Genomic DNA, 18,106 nt, shown 5'->3' on the forward strand with positions numbered 1-18,106 from the left:
TTTGCCTTCCCTGGTAAGAAAACATCTGTAGTCAGTTCTGAAGGCAACGCGAAGTCTAAGTCAATCAAGTGGTCCCATTACAGCCCAAGGGACTGACTGGGGGTGTCTAAAGTTGAGTAGTCAGAGAGCAGCAGAGGACTTGCACGTTGCTGAGGCAGTCATCTCAGGAGCTTGTTCTGATGCTGCAGTCTGCTGCCTGCTCTTCCTCTCGGTGGCACAGAGTTAATGGCAGAGAAAGCCATCCATGGCCCTCGAATGAGGGTGTTTATGGAGGACAGGGAAGGGGAAATGCAACATTTGGCTGTGCTGGCCACGTGTTTTTGGGTAAGACCTAGGGCTGTCAGGAAATTGGGTGCCAAATGTGGGGGTGAAAGGGTAAATGTGTTGCATCCACATGGTCAGCACTTAGGCAATGCAGCTGGGCTGTGGTTTGACGGAAGTCCGTGCATCCCCCACTGCTGGCACAGAAGCGGTCACAAGGAAAGAAGGGTGTGCTCCAGCTGGGAGATGGAGCTGAGGGCTACCCTGGAGGTGACCTGGAATGAGGCCCAGGCCCCTAAATCTCAGCAACTCCCAGTATCACAAAGAGAAGAAATGCTCTAGGGGAATACAATGCTTTGATTTACAGTGCCAAAATACAACAGAGATCCAGAGGCATCATGACAGAAGTGCTACCAAAACACTATAATGTCAACCAAAGTAGGTTTTCTGCAGCCTGAGTTGCATGTTTAAAAGGATGAAGCTGTAATCAAAATTATAGCTGCGTTCCCACCTGGCTGGTATCCTGAATTCTTCATGAGGGGTTTAAAAAAAAAAAAAAAAAAAAGACTTTCTAAAACTGGTGATTATCTACCCAAGGCTGATGTGTGTTGTGGTGGGTTGGGGGTTTTGTGTTTTTTGTGTCTGTTTTTTTTTTTTTTTTTAAACTATCAGAATGGATGTGGATTACATGTCATAGTTTACAATGAAATGGATAATTTCTGAAATCCAGTTCTAGTATTCAGTGCACGACTGACCCTGAGCTCTGCCTCAGACCATTAACTAACAAAAACAAGCCATAAACTTTCAAACTCTTAATAACTTCTTCCTTGGAATTTATTCCTGTCCCATTTCAGGTTTTTCATTACTGTATTTTTTAGCTGAAAAGATCCAGCCGTGACTACAGTGGCTTGTCTCACGTGGTACCAGGTGCTGAGATGAGGATTACGGACTGGTCTTCCTGATAGAGCTCTCCTATAAACTGTTCTTGAGTGACACTTCTCAGGACCAGAATGCTACAGCCCCACATATGCAAACCCTGACCACTTGTTTATGTTAGTCAAGACCCCAAGGGAAAGCAGGATGTCCGGTGTGAGCAGCCATATGCTGTGAAACAGGGGCTGTGTCTAAGCTGCAGTGCAAGAGCGGTGTATCTGCAGGTTTTATGTTCTTGGGGTCCTCCTCCAGGCCATGCTAACCCCCCGGCGAGCTCTGGGGAGCACACTGCAGCTGCAGGGGAGGCTGCCCTTGCCTGCCTGCAGTGTGAGCAGGCAAAGCTCATGTTCCCAGGCTGGCTCTGGGGCTGGTGACAGCAAAAGTTGCTCATCTCTTCTAGAGAGCTGGGTCTAAGTAAAAAAGCCCTGTGTAGGTGGAAAGGGAAACAGAAGGATCATGACTTTGTTAAGGTCATGTGGAATAGGACATAGGGTTTCCTGGATCCCTATGCAGAGCATTGTTCATTTAATGCATAATCTCTTAGTCTTTTCTTGTGTTACCAGGATGGAAAGGGTGGAGAGGAGAGGGGCAAAAGGGTGGGGTCCTGTCCTTCAAGACACACAAGGCTGAGCTGGCAGGCTACCAGCAACCGCAGGGCAACCCGGATTTACCAGAGATGGGCTCAAACTTCAAAGTTCGTAAGTGGGTTTTGAGCAGGAAACCTGCTTGCTGAAGTTCACTTTCAGTAAGAGCTTGCAGCGAAACAGCTGTGCTTTCACCTCGCTCCCAAAGGGCGGGTGGCCACAGCCTGCATCAGTTATCCCGTAACAAATGCTTCTGGGTGAGAAAATCCTCTGGCCTCAAAAGTCCTCCACCTCCAACAGCCAGCTCTTGCTTTCAAATGCAAACCTTCAATATTCAGAGAAGGTCCCAAGAGTTAAATTTGTGGTACCAACCAGCTTTCTGTATCAGGCAGGCAGGCAGTGCTCTGAAGGGTCACCCAGGAGTCCTGCAGCCTTGTGCAGATGTTGTGAGCTATTATTGTCTGTGCGCAGCAGAAGTGCACTGCATGTGTTGGTGCCTGATGGCAGAGTGTGTTTGATGTGAAATTGCCCTCTGCATGGGCACAAAGGTGCAAACTGGCAAGCGTCCAAGGTGTCTGGCATCTGGGAGGTATCCCTGCAGGAAGGCACCTCACAGGATTGCCAAAAACACTGCTTTTTAAGGGAGAGAAAAGTGAGGTCATGCTTCTGGTTGCAGACAGGACACGGACACAGACAGGCCTTTTGTATAGTCAAAACCCTCAGCTTCGTGCTGCCTTGGTATCCCCGCAGCAGGCAGTCTCTGCACTTTTTCCTGTTGCAGTTAGATGGGGACAGCTTCATCAGACAGACCCAGAAACACGTGGATGTTAATGAGAACCTGTTGCCAAAAAGGAAGCGTGTGATGGGACTGCCGTGGGCTGCCTTGGCATGGTGTGCAGCACTGGAACAGGACAGCTGGGCTGTGTCGCCTGGACTTGCAGCTGTCCACTTCAAATCTGTCAGATCGCAAGTAGGGAGAGAAGCCGATGGGAGCTGTTTGCCAACCCCAGGGGGGGAGGCTGTCAAACCAAGCTCTCTACAGGTGACTCACAGCCTTGCAATCTCAGGTGTTTGTCATGAGGACCTTGGGTCTCTGGTTGTAATCGTGGTGCAAGCCAGGGACTGCCCCAAATTTTTGTTTGGACCAAACAGGAAAAGGTATTGTGCATGACTGAATGTATCATTTTGTAAATATACTTAATTCTTGTAAAGCCCCCTTTATCAGCTAATAGCTTGACCACTAATGCTGATACTCTTGTTTGATGTCAATAGAAAAATACATGTCTTGACCCTCAGTAGGGGGCATAGATAAGCGGTTCCTTTATGTAATTGAGCTACAAAGGTAAATACACATTCAGAAGAAATGACACTCAGTTCCTTTATGTAATTGAGATAAAAAGGTAAATACACATTCAATAGAAATGACACTCAGCAATCTGTCCTATTCCACGTGTATCTCCCTGCAGGGATAAAGCATGGTTGGAGCTTATTAGAACCAGATCTTTGGCATAAAGCATCTTCCACAAATGTGGCTGTAATAAGCACTATGCAGATTTGAAAAATGTGTATGCTGGCTCCAGGTTTGCTGAATGTTACTGTAGTGACCAACTGGCAACTGCAGCAGACTTCATGCAGAAATATTTTCTGTAGGAGACAAGGAATTTAGCTGGATTCAAAGCTAATGGGAGAATTTCTTCCAGCTTGGATACCTCATCGAATGCAGGCAGAAACTTCAATTTTAGAAAGTCATGGACCTTCAGAATTGTTCATGTCTCAACTCTGAATGAGCTTGATAGCTTTTAATGCTATGTTCTTGGGTAGGAACATGGGTGACTTGCAGATGGCTATTGGATGTTTTGGCTGCATTCTCCAGAGTTTAAACCTGCTCTCAACTGAGCATTTGGGTGAAAGATGAAATCTTTTATTAGGCAAACAGACCCACAGACCATTCCTGCCCTCTGCCCAGTTTCTGAGGAAATGTGCAGTGGAGGATCTTGAATCACAACAGGCTGATTCCCTTTAATGATCTGGAGAGGATGGGCCATGGCGGATTGCAAGGAGGGCTGGAGGGCAATGGCCCTTATTCTTCCATTTGTGATTAAATCAAAAAGGACAAACTTCTGCATGTCTCGTCACTGGAAGTAAGTGAATCTGATGATCTCATTTGGTTGGGAAACAGTTAAAACAGCCAATTGCTTCTAGGAGCTTTAAACAAAAATCAAAACACCACCTTTCTCAAAACAATTCAAACATGCTCAACCTTGTGGCTTTGGTAGAAGTAGCAATGTGTGAGTTCCCATGAACTCTGGCTAACCTCTGAGATTTATTGATAAATGAAAAAATAAGGGGCCAGGCCCTGAAACCTTTCCTTACTTAGGCACTAGTCTCACTGTGCTCAACAAGAAGCCCAGGGCTGGGTTCAGGATGTTTATTACTTTTAGAGGTGACAAGGAAAATGAACTTGAAACATTTTGAAAAATCAACGTAAAGGAGAGAAACCTGTGATTTTTGTTCTGAACTGCCAGCACAGTTGTAGTTTATGCATTAAAGCAAGTTTAACGTGGAACATTTTACCCTGTTCAGATAAGCTGCACAGGCATTAATGGTTCTTCTTCACATGAACATGCACATCATCTGAAAGCTTCAGCCCTCTTTGTGTGGAGTCTTGCACTAGCACACTCACTTTTTTGGGTGGTGGTGTGGAGTTCAATAGGTGCCAGTGTGCAGCCACTGCTTACAGGGACTGCTGGTGTTTGGGTGAGCTGGTGGGTGGCTTTGCTTCAGCCCCTTTTCTTCCATAACTAACTGAATAGACAGTGAAGTTCTGGGGAGAAGGAATAAAATTTAGGGTGTCTCCAGGGTTCTGTGATTATTTTGTCTCCACTGACTGAACCTTTTCCTTTGGCAATATTTAAAGGAAAGGTTTTATTTGTGTGTGTTGGAATGATGTCAGAGGTAAGGAGAAATGATGATGTGTGCTGTGTAATTCTGCCACATTGTTGCATACATTAGCAGGTGCAGAGAGTTTTGAGATGTATTGCTCTACAATAACGACAAATCCTTTATTTGGGGAAAATGTACAATTCTAATCAAAAATAAATCTGTCAAGATGACAGTAAAATTAGTATCTCACGATGAAAATGTTTTTATATAGATATATAGCTGTAGATATGTATTTAGCTACAATCACCAAGATACTTTTTTTTTTTTATTTACACTTTTAAACTAATGCATCCGTTTTAGATAATTGATGAAAGGCAGATGTAAATATATAGATATGTTTGCACCTTTTCATGAGGTTAACCTGCAGCCCTCTCTATTACCCTGCACAAACTTGTGCTTGTGGTGGAGGATGAGGTTGTTCAGCCTAATGCAACCAAGAAACGTGGAAGACTCTTTTCGAAAGGTGTAATAACAGTTGTTGAAAATTAACTGTTGTGAGTTGAGAATTAGAGGAAACCAACGGGAATGACTCCTTTCAGCCCCTTGAGGAGGGGTTTGGATTCTCTGGTGGATTGAACTGATCTCTGTTTTGTTTCAGGTTAAAGGGGTCTAAAAGAACATAAAGGTGTGAAGTGCATGTAGTTAACAATTTACTTTCATGTACAGGCTGCTTTGCCAAGTCAGAGAGTATTTATTGCAGGTGAGCCTGTGAAGAGGGATGGATGGATGCGACCCTGTGTGTTTCCCTCAGGCTAGTAGTAACTTTGCACAGTGTGAGGAAGATAAGGGCACTGAGACAAGGCACGGGGCATGATCCTGCCCTCTCTGCACAGACTAAGATCCTCTCATCCAGCAGTCAGCCCAGCTGCAGACATGGGAGCTTTAAGGAATGTGGGAGCAGGATGGAGTTGTGCATCACAGTTAATGGGGACACATTTGTTGTGCAATGGTGAATCACGATCCACAAAACAAAAGAGCTTGCTGTTTTCTTTCCCATAAATGATAATTTTCTAAATCTTTTTGGGGGGGATTTAGTATTCCCATTTATAATGGTAAAAGTGAGTGAGAGCACCCGGTTTGTGTGCAGTGGAAATAACAGTGGTTGTGAAATAACAGATGTCTGTTATATAGGGGGACAGTTTGACCAGGTATCATGTTTTGAAATCAAAATTGAATGACAAGCCTTTCCCCCTTCCTTATTCTGATGAATATTCAATATCAAGTGCAACGCTAGCCTAGTATTAATTGATTTATCTTTTCAGTAAAGAAGCACATCTCCATGCTTCACTGTAATCATGAAAATCGGTGTTGATTCTTGACATCATCCTTTCCAGAATGTAAAACAGCCCAGGAGAGACTCCTCGTTTCAATGGGTTTGTTGCCTGCTGTGTGTGGTGGCCGGAGACATGGAATTATCAGCGTACTTGACTCCAAACAAACTCTGGAGTTAAGTCAGGGTGCCAGCGTGTCTAGCATGACTGTATTTTGTGGAAGGCCCTCTCTTGCTATATTGCCAAGACATTCAATGCCTGGAAACATTTGCAAACAATGGCTTCCAACAAAGGAGCCGTGGCTGTGCAGAGGAAGCTCGCTAACCGGGATTGACGTCAGCTGGGATGGATGCTGACCAAACACGGGCATCTGTCGGGCTAGTACTTGTCACTGCTCGGCTGCACTCAGCCACGGTGGGTGAGTGTGTCGTGGGTCTGCTCAGGGTGTGTCCCATTTGTCTTCCTCCCAAGGTCTGTGATAATATATAGATCCTATCGTTCTAGTTTATGAGAAGAAGCTTTGCAGTCCCAGGAGTGCTTCCATGGAAAGAGGACACTTATAAATATACAAAAACTCAGTAGGATTTATTTTTCTGTAAAAGAAAACATGACTGTGACACATCGCCTGAGAATGAGAAATCATTTTTCTTTGATGCAAAATTGCTTAGTCTTAGGAGCAACTCTTGTATGAAATTTCATGCAGATAGGACCTACATTTTAAAATGATATCAACCTAGCTTTTAATTTTGCAGGTGTAAATTGCACCTGCAAATCATTTTGTCTGCAAACTGCAGCATTTCATATTTGATTTCCTGATTTCTTATGGCTTACTTAAGTGATGTCAGTTAGTTATTTTGATATACAACTTTGCAGGCACTACTATTTCAGGAACAAAATTGCAGTCTCAGAGCTTCAAACCCATTTCTGAACATTTGATGGAAGTGAGGAGTTAGGACTTGTAGCCAGTCCACTGTTCATACAAATCTTTTGATACTATTCTCCAGTATGAGATTAGTGTTGGTTATCATGGCAGAACATTGCATCTACTGAGCATCTGTTCAGCAATTTGATCTAACCAAGCAAGAAACTGAAATTTACAGCAAGATTCCTGGTTGCATTTCTAACATACATTCTTGTGACCCTCATTTCGTCAATCTTAGTATCAAGTTTGCTCTTTTAATAGTTTTATTCCCTATTACCTCAATTTTCCTAGCTTTGTTTTCAAAAACTAGCCACTTACCTAGTCTAAAATTACCAGTTATCTGTTGCTTAATAATGACTGTGGGGTGTGGGCATTTCACTAGTGAAGTGTGTGTATATATGCAGGTATATACGCAGTCAAAGCCTTGGGAGAGTTCCTTTCCACCCCCATAGAAGATTACATTTTAAATACAAAGTCTCTGCACGCTTTTTGAGAGGTAGCTGAGATACAGTGAATTCAGCTGCAGTAAGAATTTGAAAAACTAACCTTTCACAGTAAAAAGTTTTTGTTTTGTTTTGTTTTTTTAAAAAAAAGGAGGCAAGGAAGTACATACAGCTTTAGTTTCTTGGCAGTCACGTACAGGTTGCCCAGTTGATATACTGAAACCCAGAGTTTTCTCTTTACCCCAAAGTGAGCCAGAACATGTAGGGTGGGGAGGTGGGGACGCTGCCAGCTACCCAGAGCCTTGCTTCCCCAGCACACGCCAGCCCTGGGCTGCAGGACAAGAAGGTTGCTCTGGTTAAGTCACTCTGGGCCTGTGCTGAGATTTCCTAGAAGAGGAGGCTTGTGCGGGGTGGCAATGCCTTTTGGACAGGAGTTGGATGGAGACCCATAGGCTCATGCCACGTTGTGCTCTGACAGCAGAGCTGTCCCAGCATTGCTGCTTGCTTTGTGCTAAAGGGGGAAATTCAACCCTGCAAAAATAACTCGGTTTACTTCACAGCACGGTAAGGGTGTGGGTCTGATAATACATCACCAAACTTCACCTTGGTAGTTTTGTATCACTGAAAGGTTGTTGATACATGGTTGAAAGCAGGTACTCAAGTCAGGTTGTTATATGCCTAATTTGTCACTGTATACTGTATGTAGTTTGCATGCATGTTTTACTTACAGTCTTTTGTTATTTTAACAGGGTCGCCATGTTAAGACTGGGCAGCTAGCAGCAATCAAAGTGATGAATGTTACTGAGGTGAGTGCTAAACCAAAAATAAAACAGTTGTTATCAAGATTCAGGGAAAAATAAATAATCAGATCATCAGAAGGTGCATAGCTTATAAAAGACAATCCAGTGGTATAAATTATGGTTGCTGAGTACCAGTTTGTATTTTATAAAGTGCTGAGAGGTGTTAATGCAACCAGATTTTTCAATTGTACATGACCAATGGTGACAAAGCAGTAAAGGAATGCACTGCCATATGTTTTGATAGTCTATAATAACTAAGAGAAGAACTCTCTTCCTGCTTATTTCTAGTTGATTATCTGTTTCCATAGATAGCAAGTAAAAGATTTCCTGTAGCTCTGTGCTGCCCCTGATGTGTTTCATCACATCCTCTCCCCTCGTGTGCCAGCCATTCCTCAGAGTAGCTACCCTGACAGCTAGCGAGCAGCAACATGTTAGAAATGCAAATGTAGCACTTTTTTATTGTTATTTGACAGATGAGAGAAGGAGACAGTTTAATTGGCACTGTCCCTGCTCACACTTATAAAGTGGTGTCAGTGCTGGAACACGGTGTCGAAGAAGCTGCTAAGTATTGATTTTTGTTTCTCCTTTTAAGAGCACAGCTAGTAGTGAAGCAGGTTGCCTCCTTGAGACCATATTAGCCTGAGCCCAGAAAGGTTGGGGACACTCCCTGCTGCTTCTTCTCGAGTTTACTGGAAGCCTGTGGTTTGGTAGCATGCACCTAGTCTCACTGAAGACCAGTTTCCCATTTTGTCAGTCTGGCAGTGTAGATATGGAGTACAAACTCCAAGATAATGTTGAGTCCTCTCACGATATTGTGGAAGGGTTATCACCTGAAATAAAAAACATGGACAAGTCCTCTGGGCCAAGTCTGCCAGTGGTACATCTACACATGGTGTTCTGGGCAAGCGCAAGCAAGCCTTACCTGCATTTTCATATGTCTTTTGATTGTCTTGGAAGACAGCAGAACAAGTTGGTGTCTGCGTGGGCCTTGACACGTAGAGCAGGTCCAGGACAGTTCTCTCTGCTGTCGGTGTAGGAACCCAGCCCTGAGCAGCAAGTGTTCTGAATTGCACATTGTTTTTTTGAAGTTAGATGCTCCTGCAATGCTTTTACAAAGCAGATCTAAGGGCTGGTTTGACTATTGCTGCTACCTTGTATGCATATGTAGTTGAATTGCCAGTTTTGCTCTGTGCACAGAGGAGAGTGCATTTTTTAAAATGCTACATTAGATTGGTGGGATTTTTGCTTTTAGCTCTGTCAGTATATATATATCATTGGGTGTTTTGGCCTTTAAAAATGGCAGTCACCGAACAGGAAGGGAGGTGGAGGGGGTGGAGTTTGGGTTGCAGACAGATTCCCGAGATCAGAGCACCTCCGTGCTTTGACAGAGGAGCTGACAGGACAGATCCTGGCAGGGACTCAGAAGTGATCCAGAGCTTCTGTATGGAGTGTTTTTATACTTTGCTGGGTCAGTCAACAGTGTGTGAGGGCTGGCCAAAGATGTCACTCGTGAGCTGTCATGTTAACACCAGTGACAGTCCCTTGTTTGATGAAACAATTGAAGCAAAAACTGCAGGAAGGGAGCCTTGGAAAGATTTCCTTCCCTTTGCTATACATAATACGGTCTCCCTTATATGTAAGCAACAAACTGTAGCATCCAGTAATGCCTACTTGCTTGGAAACAAAATTTAAATGGAGGACAACCTTGTGGTCCAGCTTCAGGAATTCAGGTTGAAAGACTTGCATGATTCTAGGAACAAAAAGCAGCTCTTTAGGTCTAATTTACTGGTTCCTTGCAGGCTAGAGAGCCAGCATCATACTGGGGAACCTGTCCCATTGCTTGAGGGGCGATGATAACAAATCATGCTGTTTTCACATTGAGTCACTTAATGCGAAAGCAGCTGTGACAGTTTGAGTGTTTCAGGCACCTGGAGGGGTTTTCCCTGGTGCTCTTCTCCCACTATACCCAGAACAAATCCAGTTCAGCTGTACTTGAGTATTTCTGCTTTCTGACCTTGGTGCAGGTGAGTGCAAGGCTTTCTGCTATTATTTCCACTTTCTTAATGCAAGGTTGGCTGTGTTCCTACTGCTAGGCCAGAGGCTGGCAGACCTGGGTGCAGTCCTCCGCTTTATCACTGGTTTCCTCCAGGCCCTCGGCAGTGCCTCGTCGAGGTGTTGGGAGACCCGTGCAGGAGTGGTTATGGGGTTGGTGCCAGCAGCTGCTGGTTCCTCCTGCGGCTGACTGCTCTGCCCTGGGGTCGTCCTCTCAGCCACCACATCTCACTGCTCGGTGTGTTACGGTAAACCCTGATTGCTTTCCGCACAGTGGGTTGCGGGTGTCTGCATGCAGCGCCAGGGTGGGATTGGCAGCTGCGGTCCTGAGCCCTTCAGACACCTTGGTGCCAATTCCCAGAGCACTCGGGGTGAGCCACATGGCTGCAAGAAATGGGGTTACTGCTGGCCTCCTGGGCTGATCCCTCTGGCCAGGGACTGTGCTGCTGGTCTCGTGTAGCGCAGAGTAGATGGGGTGATTGAAGCCAATGCATTCCTGCTCTGCAGTTGTGGTAGGTTGGAGCTTGGTTATGGCTGAGGCTGATGCTCTACATGTCCAGGACATCTCTGAAGCTCAGTTCTCGTGTAAAATAGCTATAGCTTTTCTCTGCTTCGTAGCGTTTGGTTACTGAAGCCTCTCACAGCAGTAGTGGGTCCTAACTGTAATGCAGAAATCCTTTCAATCCCCAGATTGGGAGATCTTCAGTGTCATAAATTCAGAGCCTGTCCAGGATTCAGTATTTCTCTGTCATTGTTAGTCTGCTCAGATTTAAGTTATTTTCTGATTCTTTGGTCTTGAAAAGCTAGCTTGAGGCATTAAATAAAGTCTTTAAAATATTGAAATCCTCATCTCCAATGTCCTGCCTATAAATTGCACCTGAGAGCGAAATCTCATATGGTACTTGAATTGTGAGAAATGGAAGCTGTTACAGTAAACCTGCTTGAGTGAGACAGGAGGCTCCTAGCCCCTGTGGCCATTTTCATCTTTGTGTGGTTGTATGATCTGATTAGTGCTGCACAGGGAACAGTTTTCTTAGGGACTTAAAATTTCATGTGGTAGAAAACAGGAACATTAAAAAAATAGGATAAAGACAAATGCAGTCTTTTTCCCTTCACCCATCTCAAAAAAAAATTGGAGAAGAGCTGAATGCTTGGATTGGCCTTGTGATTTGTGTACCTGTTTAGAGGACCCCCCAGTTCAAGCCTCCAGTAGATCTCTCTCATTCAAAGTGGGGCAATTCCAGTGGCTGGGTTTGACAGAGCCCATGCCAGTGTACCTTGGTGGGTTTTTTCCAGCAAGAAATCATTTCACAAGAAATTCCCTGACCAACTCCAGCTGTGATTGTTCATCTCTAAGATCTGGGGCACACCAAGCGCTGAACAAATCTGCCCTTTGCTCTCATGAGCTGCAGCCCTGGGCTGGTTTCTTAAGAGCGGCAGCAGGATGCTGTGGTCATTGTGGGAACCTCTGGACATCTGTCAGGAAGTGCTGCCGTGTCATGGTGCGGGGGGAGCCCTTTGAAATGCTTGAAGGGGAGCTGATGGCAACGTGCGCTCGTGTGCCTCTCCACGCAGGCTCTGCTTCCTGTTATCTGACTGTGCCAAGCAAGCAGAGTGCTTGCAAAGAGGTTGGATTCGTGCTGCTTTTCTCTTCAGCTATTGGTGCAGGTGATCAAAGGGCTCTGCTGCACCAGGTCATTCTCTGTCTGTCCTTGCTTTCAGTCTTTCCAGATTGCAAAGTAACATTTAAATGAGAAACTTGTTATTAGAACTGCCCCAGTACTAAGGGACCTCTGGGTGGAGGATTTATCAACTGATGATCTTGTTTCCATCTGAGGTCAGAGGTGTGTGCTTTCTAGTTCTTTGCTTCCTAATGTTATTGCAGATAGGCCCACATCTTCAAAAATAGCCTTTGATCATGAACCTGTCATCTTTGTGCATGCAGCCATCTGTGCCCAGGAATGCACTGGTTTGTGAAAGTGAACAGCTTTTTGCACCTGCATGTCTGCAAGCCTGTTTCCTTTTCTTAAGCAGCATGATTTATGACCAGGTTTCTAGACCCCTGGGAGATGTAACTGATGGTAACACTGGCAAGAGGGGTGTGGTGGAAAGTGGAAATCCTGAGCATGTGCATGCACTGAAAAGTTGAGGGTGCTTTTGTCCACAATCACCCTGTTGAAGGATGTATGTAGCACTGACTTAGCAAGTCCAGATTCAGTTCCTGGCTGGGCCTCAGACATGGCCCATGGAACAGAATTGCTCACATTTACCCTTCTGCCTTGGTTTGTCCATGTGAAATAGAGTAATTTTTTCCAAAATTCACTCTAGCACTTGGAAGACTGTACTTTTCATCTGTGAAATGCCCACCTGCTGTCATGTATAGCCCTTTACCTTACAGACTGATATTTGAAGTCATATCTCTGTCTTTGGAGGATACAAGAATTTGGCTCAGAGGGTTTCAGCTCAGCAGTGGTGGGGCTCTGCAGGGAAGCCCACTGTCCAGTCTAAGCAGTGTCTTCCCAAGGCACTCATCCTGCACCTGAGCAGCATACAGCAGTGTGTGAGCACAGGTAACTGCCTCTGTGGGCGAGGGAAGAAGCAGGTGCAGGGAAGGAAGCAGGTTCCAGCCTTCTGGGTATACAGATAAGGACATGAGATAAAGCGGGAATTGGATCATCTTGCTGGTAATGGGAAAGGAGAATTACACATGTGCAGCTACTCTTCGCTCTTGCCAGTGGGTGTGGAAGAGCCTACCTGGTATTCCACCTGTGTTCACAATCAGGCACGTGCTTATCTTTGTTTTAAAAATGTGGAGGCGAGATTGCAGAGGGATAGAAAGTAGTTGGATAAGAGCTGTGCCAGCATAGTTCCAACATCCAGCAAATTAGTTGGGCAAAGGAAGAAGAGCTGGAGAGGCAACGGCTCTGAGGAAGTGGTTGAGATCTGCCAGCTCCCCAAGGGGAACTTTGTAGAAGCTGCAGGCTGGTGGTGAGGGCATAGCGGGGAAGCTTTTCAGTCAGTCTCCACTAGTACAAAGTTTGTGCAGATGGAGAGAGTTTAAAAACCCCCAAACCTTAAGATCTGAAGAGATCTTGGGGAAAGCCTTTACCAAAGATTAATGTTGCCCTAGCAGGAGTGGGCAGGAGGGAGAGCAGGGGGAGGAAAGGAGTCCTCCCTGTTTGTCCAGCGTTCTGCCCTCCTTCCCTAAAGATCCATTACTAGAAACTCTATCAGTGACAGGACCCTTGTGGTCAGGTGCAGGATGACGGTTCCCATGTCCTTATTCTCTGCCTCCTCCTTACCTGCCTGTTTCCACCCTTTTACGTGCACTATCTGGAGTCCCAAAGGGAGTAGAGCCTTGTTTACCCTCCCAGAAAGTATCGAGCTCTCAGCTCCCTTTGGCTGTGCAGTGGCCACATGCAGAGAGAAATAGGACCTGCATGCTGTCTGGGAGTCAGCTCTGATTTCTCTTGGAGACTCCAGGTGCTGCACTGGGCTCCTCCTTACACTTGCTAATTAAGTTATACAACCTCCAAGTCTGTATCTAGCTGAGAATTAAGGGTCTTCCTTTCTCCTTAATTGCAAACAAAAGATAAATGAATTATCTGATGTAGCATGTGCGCCTTGAGAGCTTGTGTTCAACAAAGGGGATGTTCTGAAACCTAAAATAGCTTATTTTGCTTCAAGTGGAGTTATTTTACATTTCCCATTTCCTAAAGCTTAAGACAGTTAGGCTTTTGTCTGATAACATGCCTCCTGTGGATTGATGTTACTGGGGAAAACTTACTGGTCCCTTCTGTTGCAAATTATTTTTGTGTGGTTGGGTTTAATAAGATGCATTGTATGCATATGCTTGAGGGAGTTTGGCTTCAGCCTGTCAGGCTTTAATGTTTTGCTACAGGTAGGAAGGACAGTGCAGCTGGTTTTGTAAGCAGTCTGTTGTGGTGGTTAAAGGAATGCTTTGATAGCAAAGCTATTGGAAAATAGTGGGAAAGTGCAGAAAAAATGTCCTGTGGGGCTAAGCTGTTCTTGCTGCCTCTTTTTTTTTTTTCCCCCCTCAGCTAGTAAGTGCTGACTGGGATGTTTTGCAGCAAGTTAAATTAATTTTCAACTTTGTCATACTCCTTTTAACCAATGCAAAGATACCTGGCAGCACCACTCATTTCCTCTTATAACAAATGAGACAGAAAAATCTACATGCATTTCACTGGGTACTGTGCACCATTTCTCTTGGTGGCAACATAGCAAACAGGCTATCTCTGAGAGGACCCCTTTAGATCAGGCAGTTCTCTGTGAAAAAGGGCATTTCTTTCTAATATAATTTTTAATTCTTGTGTTTCCATTAGTTGACAGAGCTAACTAGTGCCTGGAGGGAGATGTCTAGGGGTGTGCTAGCCCCCAGCACACCAGATGACATGGTGTTAGGAGTGGGGTAAAAACCCCATGGCCCAGCCTGACAGCTGTAAGAAAGGAGCAGATCCTAACCCTGCACTGGCTCTAGAGTTTGATTTGTGGTGGGTCGCCGCCTCCTTGGCTTCGATTTCCTCCCAGCAAGACCCTTCGCAAGACTGGGAGGACAAATTGGCTGATGTGTGCACTAAGTGCTTTTCTAAGTATTTATGTAGTGGAGTGTTAGGAATATTTTTATTTTTGTTGCAATCTGATTAATTTCTCCAAGACTAAATTACTGCATATAGAAACTGAAAAGCGGGGAGTAACAGGTCCTGTCTAAGCCCTCTGAGGAGACAATATGTGATTGTTATACCCAAATAGGGACATTTTTTATTCTTTAGTTAAGCCCTAGCGATTTATTATTTTAGTTGGATGGATCAGGGTGATTCAGTCATCAGTTTCAGAGCCTGCCCTTCAGTTGCACTCTCATAATCACGGGATAACTCAGGTTGGAGGGAGCCTCAGGAGGTCTCTGGTCCAACCTCCTGCTCAAAGCAGGGTCAGCCGTAGGCTCACACCGGGTTGCTCAGGGCTGGTTCCAGCTGAGTGTTGAAACCCTCCAAAGGCAGAGGCTGTCCTGCAGCTCCAGGCAGCCCTGGAGCTCGGTGATTTATGGTCACGTAAGGAGACTTCTATTCTCTTTTGCTACAGAATGAAGAGGAGGAAATCAAGCTGGAGATAAATATGCTAAAAAAGTACTCCCATCACAGGAATATTGCTACATATTATGGCGCATTTGTAAAGAAAAGTCCTGCAGGCCAAGATGATCAGCTCTGGGTAAGTGTTTAGTGTCATTTCTGTTCATCAGATTTACAGCTTCTTTCTTTGGAGCTCCAGTATGCTTGGCTTGGATTCTGTCTCAGTGAAACTTTGAAGTCATTGTTCTGAAGAATAACATATAAAAGAGAAAAATTGCTCTTCCTTAAACGTCTTCCATCCCCTATGATTTCCTTTGAGGATGGGCATAAAGCATGTTGTGATACTTGTGACTTGTGCTGTCATTCTGATTTGTTGTTTGAGCTTCTTTTTTTCCAAATTAAAGTTTTTTGGGGTTTTTTTTTTGCTTGGTTTTTTTTTGTTTGTTTGTTTTAACAAAAGTGAGAGATCTTGTCTTTTTCCCCTCCTCTCCTTTTTCTTATTACTTTCCTCTTCTTTTTTCAGTTGGAACATTAAAAAGGAAATAGAGGATTTGGCAATAAAGCAAAGAAGAAAAATGAATCCTCCTATTTTTTTAGCTGCGAGATTTTTGAAGCTCTGCAGCAAAATGAGAAATTTCAAATTTTGAAAAAATTCCCATGTTTTTCAGTGCTATTAACTCTTCCTTTTCTGACTCTCTAGTTTCTAAAAAAAAGTAAAAAATACCTATAGCCTGCAATGGGAGAGGAGCACCGTTGAGGTTTTTTTTATTTATTCAGCAGTGTGTGTGATTCAGGAAGTGAGATTTTATGTCACTTGGCATCCGGGAAGGTTGTATGTAGTTTGCCACACCTTGATTGTGGTAGAGCGGGTGTTTGCACATGGTATCTCTGCTGGCACCCTGTCACTGCTGTGGTAAAGGTGTATTGCGTTTGTCTTCCTGCAGTTGGTGATGGAGTACTGTGGTGCAGGCTCTGTCACTGACCTGGTAAAGAAGACAAAAGGAAACTGTTTCAAGGAAGACTGGATTGCGTATATCTGCAGAGAGGTTCTCAGGGTGAGTCTGCCAACAGAGTTTTGTTGCTCGCTTGCAACAGAATGGCCTTTCCCAACCTTTGGTTGCTAACATAGGTCAATAATGAGCATTATTTGTTAAAAGGTTTTGATACATGGGGCTCATGGGCTGTGGTCCTTGAGTTCAGAAGTGCCCAAAGAACCATCATGATGGCTGCTTGACATCCCGTATTATTGTAGTTAATCCCAATTTCTGTATGAAGAACAGAAAATTCCTGTTTCCTATGGCAAATGGCCACCTTCTGAAAGCTTCCAGATTCTGGGCATCTAGAAAAGTAAATAAATTTTCTGTTTTCAGTCAGTCCGTCCTTCACATCAGGAGATCTTACTGCTCATTGCTTCAGCTATTCATGCTGTGTAAGATCTTTCTGTTCATAATTCCTTTACCTGCACACACTCAGGAGCCTCTTTGCCGCACTATTAGAAGCAATGTTCACTAAACAGCATTCCAAAATCTTAAAGGTGGCCCTGAAGGGGCAATATTCCCCAAGACAATTCTTGGGGCTATATTTCATTCTATGCAGGCTTAGGGCTTTTGTTTTGTTTTGTTTTGTTCCTGGAAGGTACAGAGGATAAAACAATACCCAAGGGTAATCCAGTGAACTAGCCTGGAAAAAAAAAATGTTGGAACCTGTCATTCTGTATTCAAAACCCATTACAGAGTTACTGATCCGTCTTCCTTGTAATGAAGTTTTACTCTTTTCTAAATAATGGTAAGATAAATGTGTATTCTGGGACCTGGAATTCAAATAGCATCTGGAGCTGAGGAGTTGAGAAGCATGCTCGGTAGAGAACACTAGCCATCTTACAAGGATTTGGCATTAGACTGCAGATTATAACAACTATAGCTGGAGAGCATGGAGAGAGCTCTTTTGCAAATAAAAAAAATCTCAATGATCTGGTCAGGTTGCTCTTCATTTGTTTGGCTATAATATCTCTGTTAAAGCAACTGATGTTAAAACGTTTGGTTTACACTCATACAACTGAAAACCATAACAGCATGCTGGTGTAAAACAAGAGATTTGATTCAATCATGCTTGTTTCAGAACAGAATGACCCAGTTGCGTGTGGATTGACAGTATTTCCTTCTGGAAATTCTAGAAGCTGTGTGGAAGCTCTGTTTGAATTAATTAATATTACAGTGGCTAAGCATTTTGAGTGAAGCATCCCCTGGCCTTACTATAATGTATTATTTCAGTGTGTACCTTTATATCTATGCTAGTTTAACCATGGGCAATACTGGAATGAAGGAGGAGACAGAATATTGCAAATATTAGCTGAATGAGAACAGTATTTGCTGCTTTCAAAAAGAGGTCAAACAGTATTTTGAACTTTTTCTGATCCATTTACCATTGAACGTGGTTTTGCTGAATGCAGAATTCAAACCATTGTAGCCAGCCAGCTGCAGTCTCTGGTCCTCATACAGAGCATACTGCACTGCTCCTTCCCTCTTTTGTTTTTTTAACATATAGTATAAGGAAGCATCCCTTGATTCTGAGACAAATGTTTAAAATATTGCTACCTTGTACTCATCACACCTGACTTCTTCAGAGATGCTCCACTACTCTCAGACCTGTGGGTAAAGAAGACAATCAAAGCTGTGGTTGCTGGTTTCTCTCCTCCCTGAAACTGGGGTCTTCATGTTGCTAACCACATTGAAACAACTTGCTCTATGAATAAAGTCTGAGAAGGGTAAAAGTGTAAGAAGGCAACAATGCCATGATAATGATAGGCA

At 44.1% G+C, this 18,106-nt stretch overlaps 1 protein-coding gene across 6 annotated transcripts in view; it reads left to right on the plus strand.

The window, feature by feature from the left end:
* Nucleotides 1–18,106, plus strand: part of NRK (Nik related kinase) — a 105,340-nt gene that overhangs the window by 25,539 nt on the left and 61,695 nt on the right. For all 6 annotated transcript variants that reach the window (XM_042807450.1, XM_042807453.1, XM_042807451.1 and 3 more), the window contains exons 3-5: nt 8,107–8,163; nt 15,313–15,438; nt 16,244–16,354. In XM_042807450.1, the coding sequence (XP_042663384.1) occupies nt 8,107–8,163; nt 15,313–15,438; nt 16,244–16,354 (294 nt within the window). The remainder of the gene's footprint in view (nt 1–8,106; nt 8,164–15,312; nt 15,439–16,243; nt 16,355–18,106) is intronic.

Source organism: Tyto alba, unplaced genomic scaffold (assembly GCF_018691265.1).
Source record: "Tyto alba isolate M040663 unplaced genomic scaffold, T.alba_DEE_v4.0 Super-Scaffold_5, whole genome shotgun sequence".
Taxonomy (NCBI): Eukaryota; Metazoa; Chordata; class Aves; order Strigiformes; family Tytonidae; genus Tyto; species Tyto alba.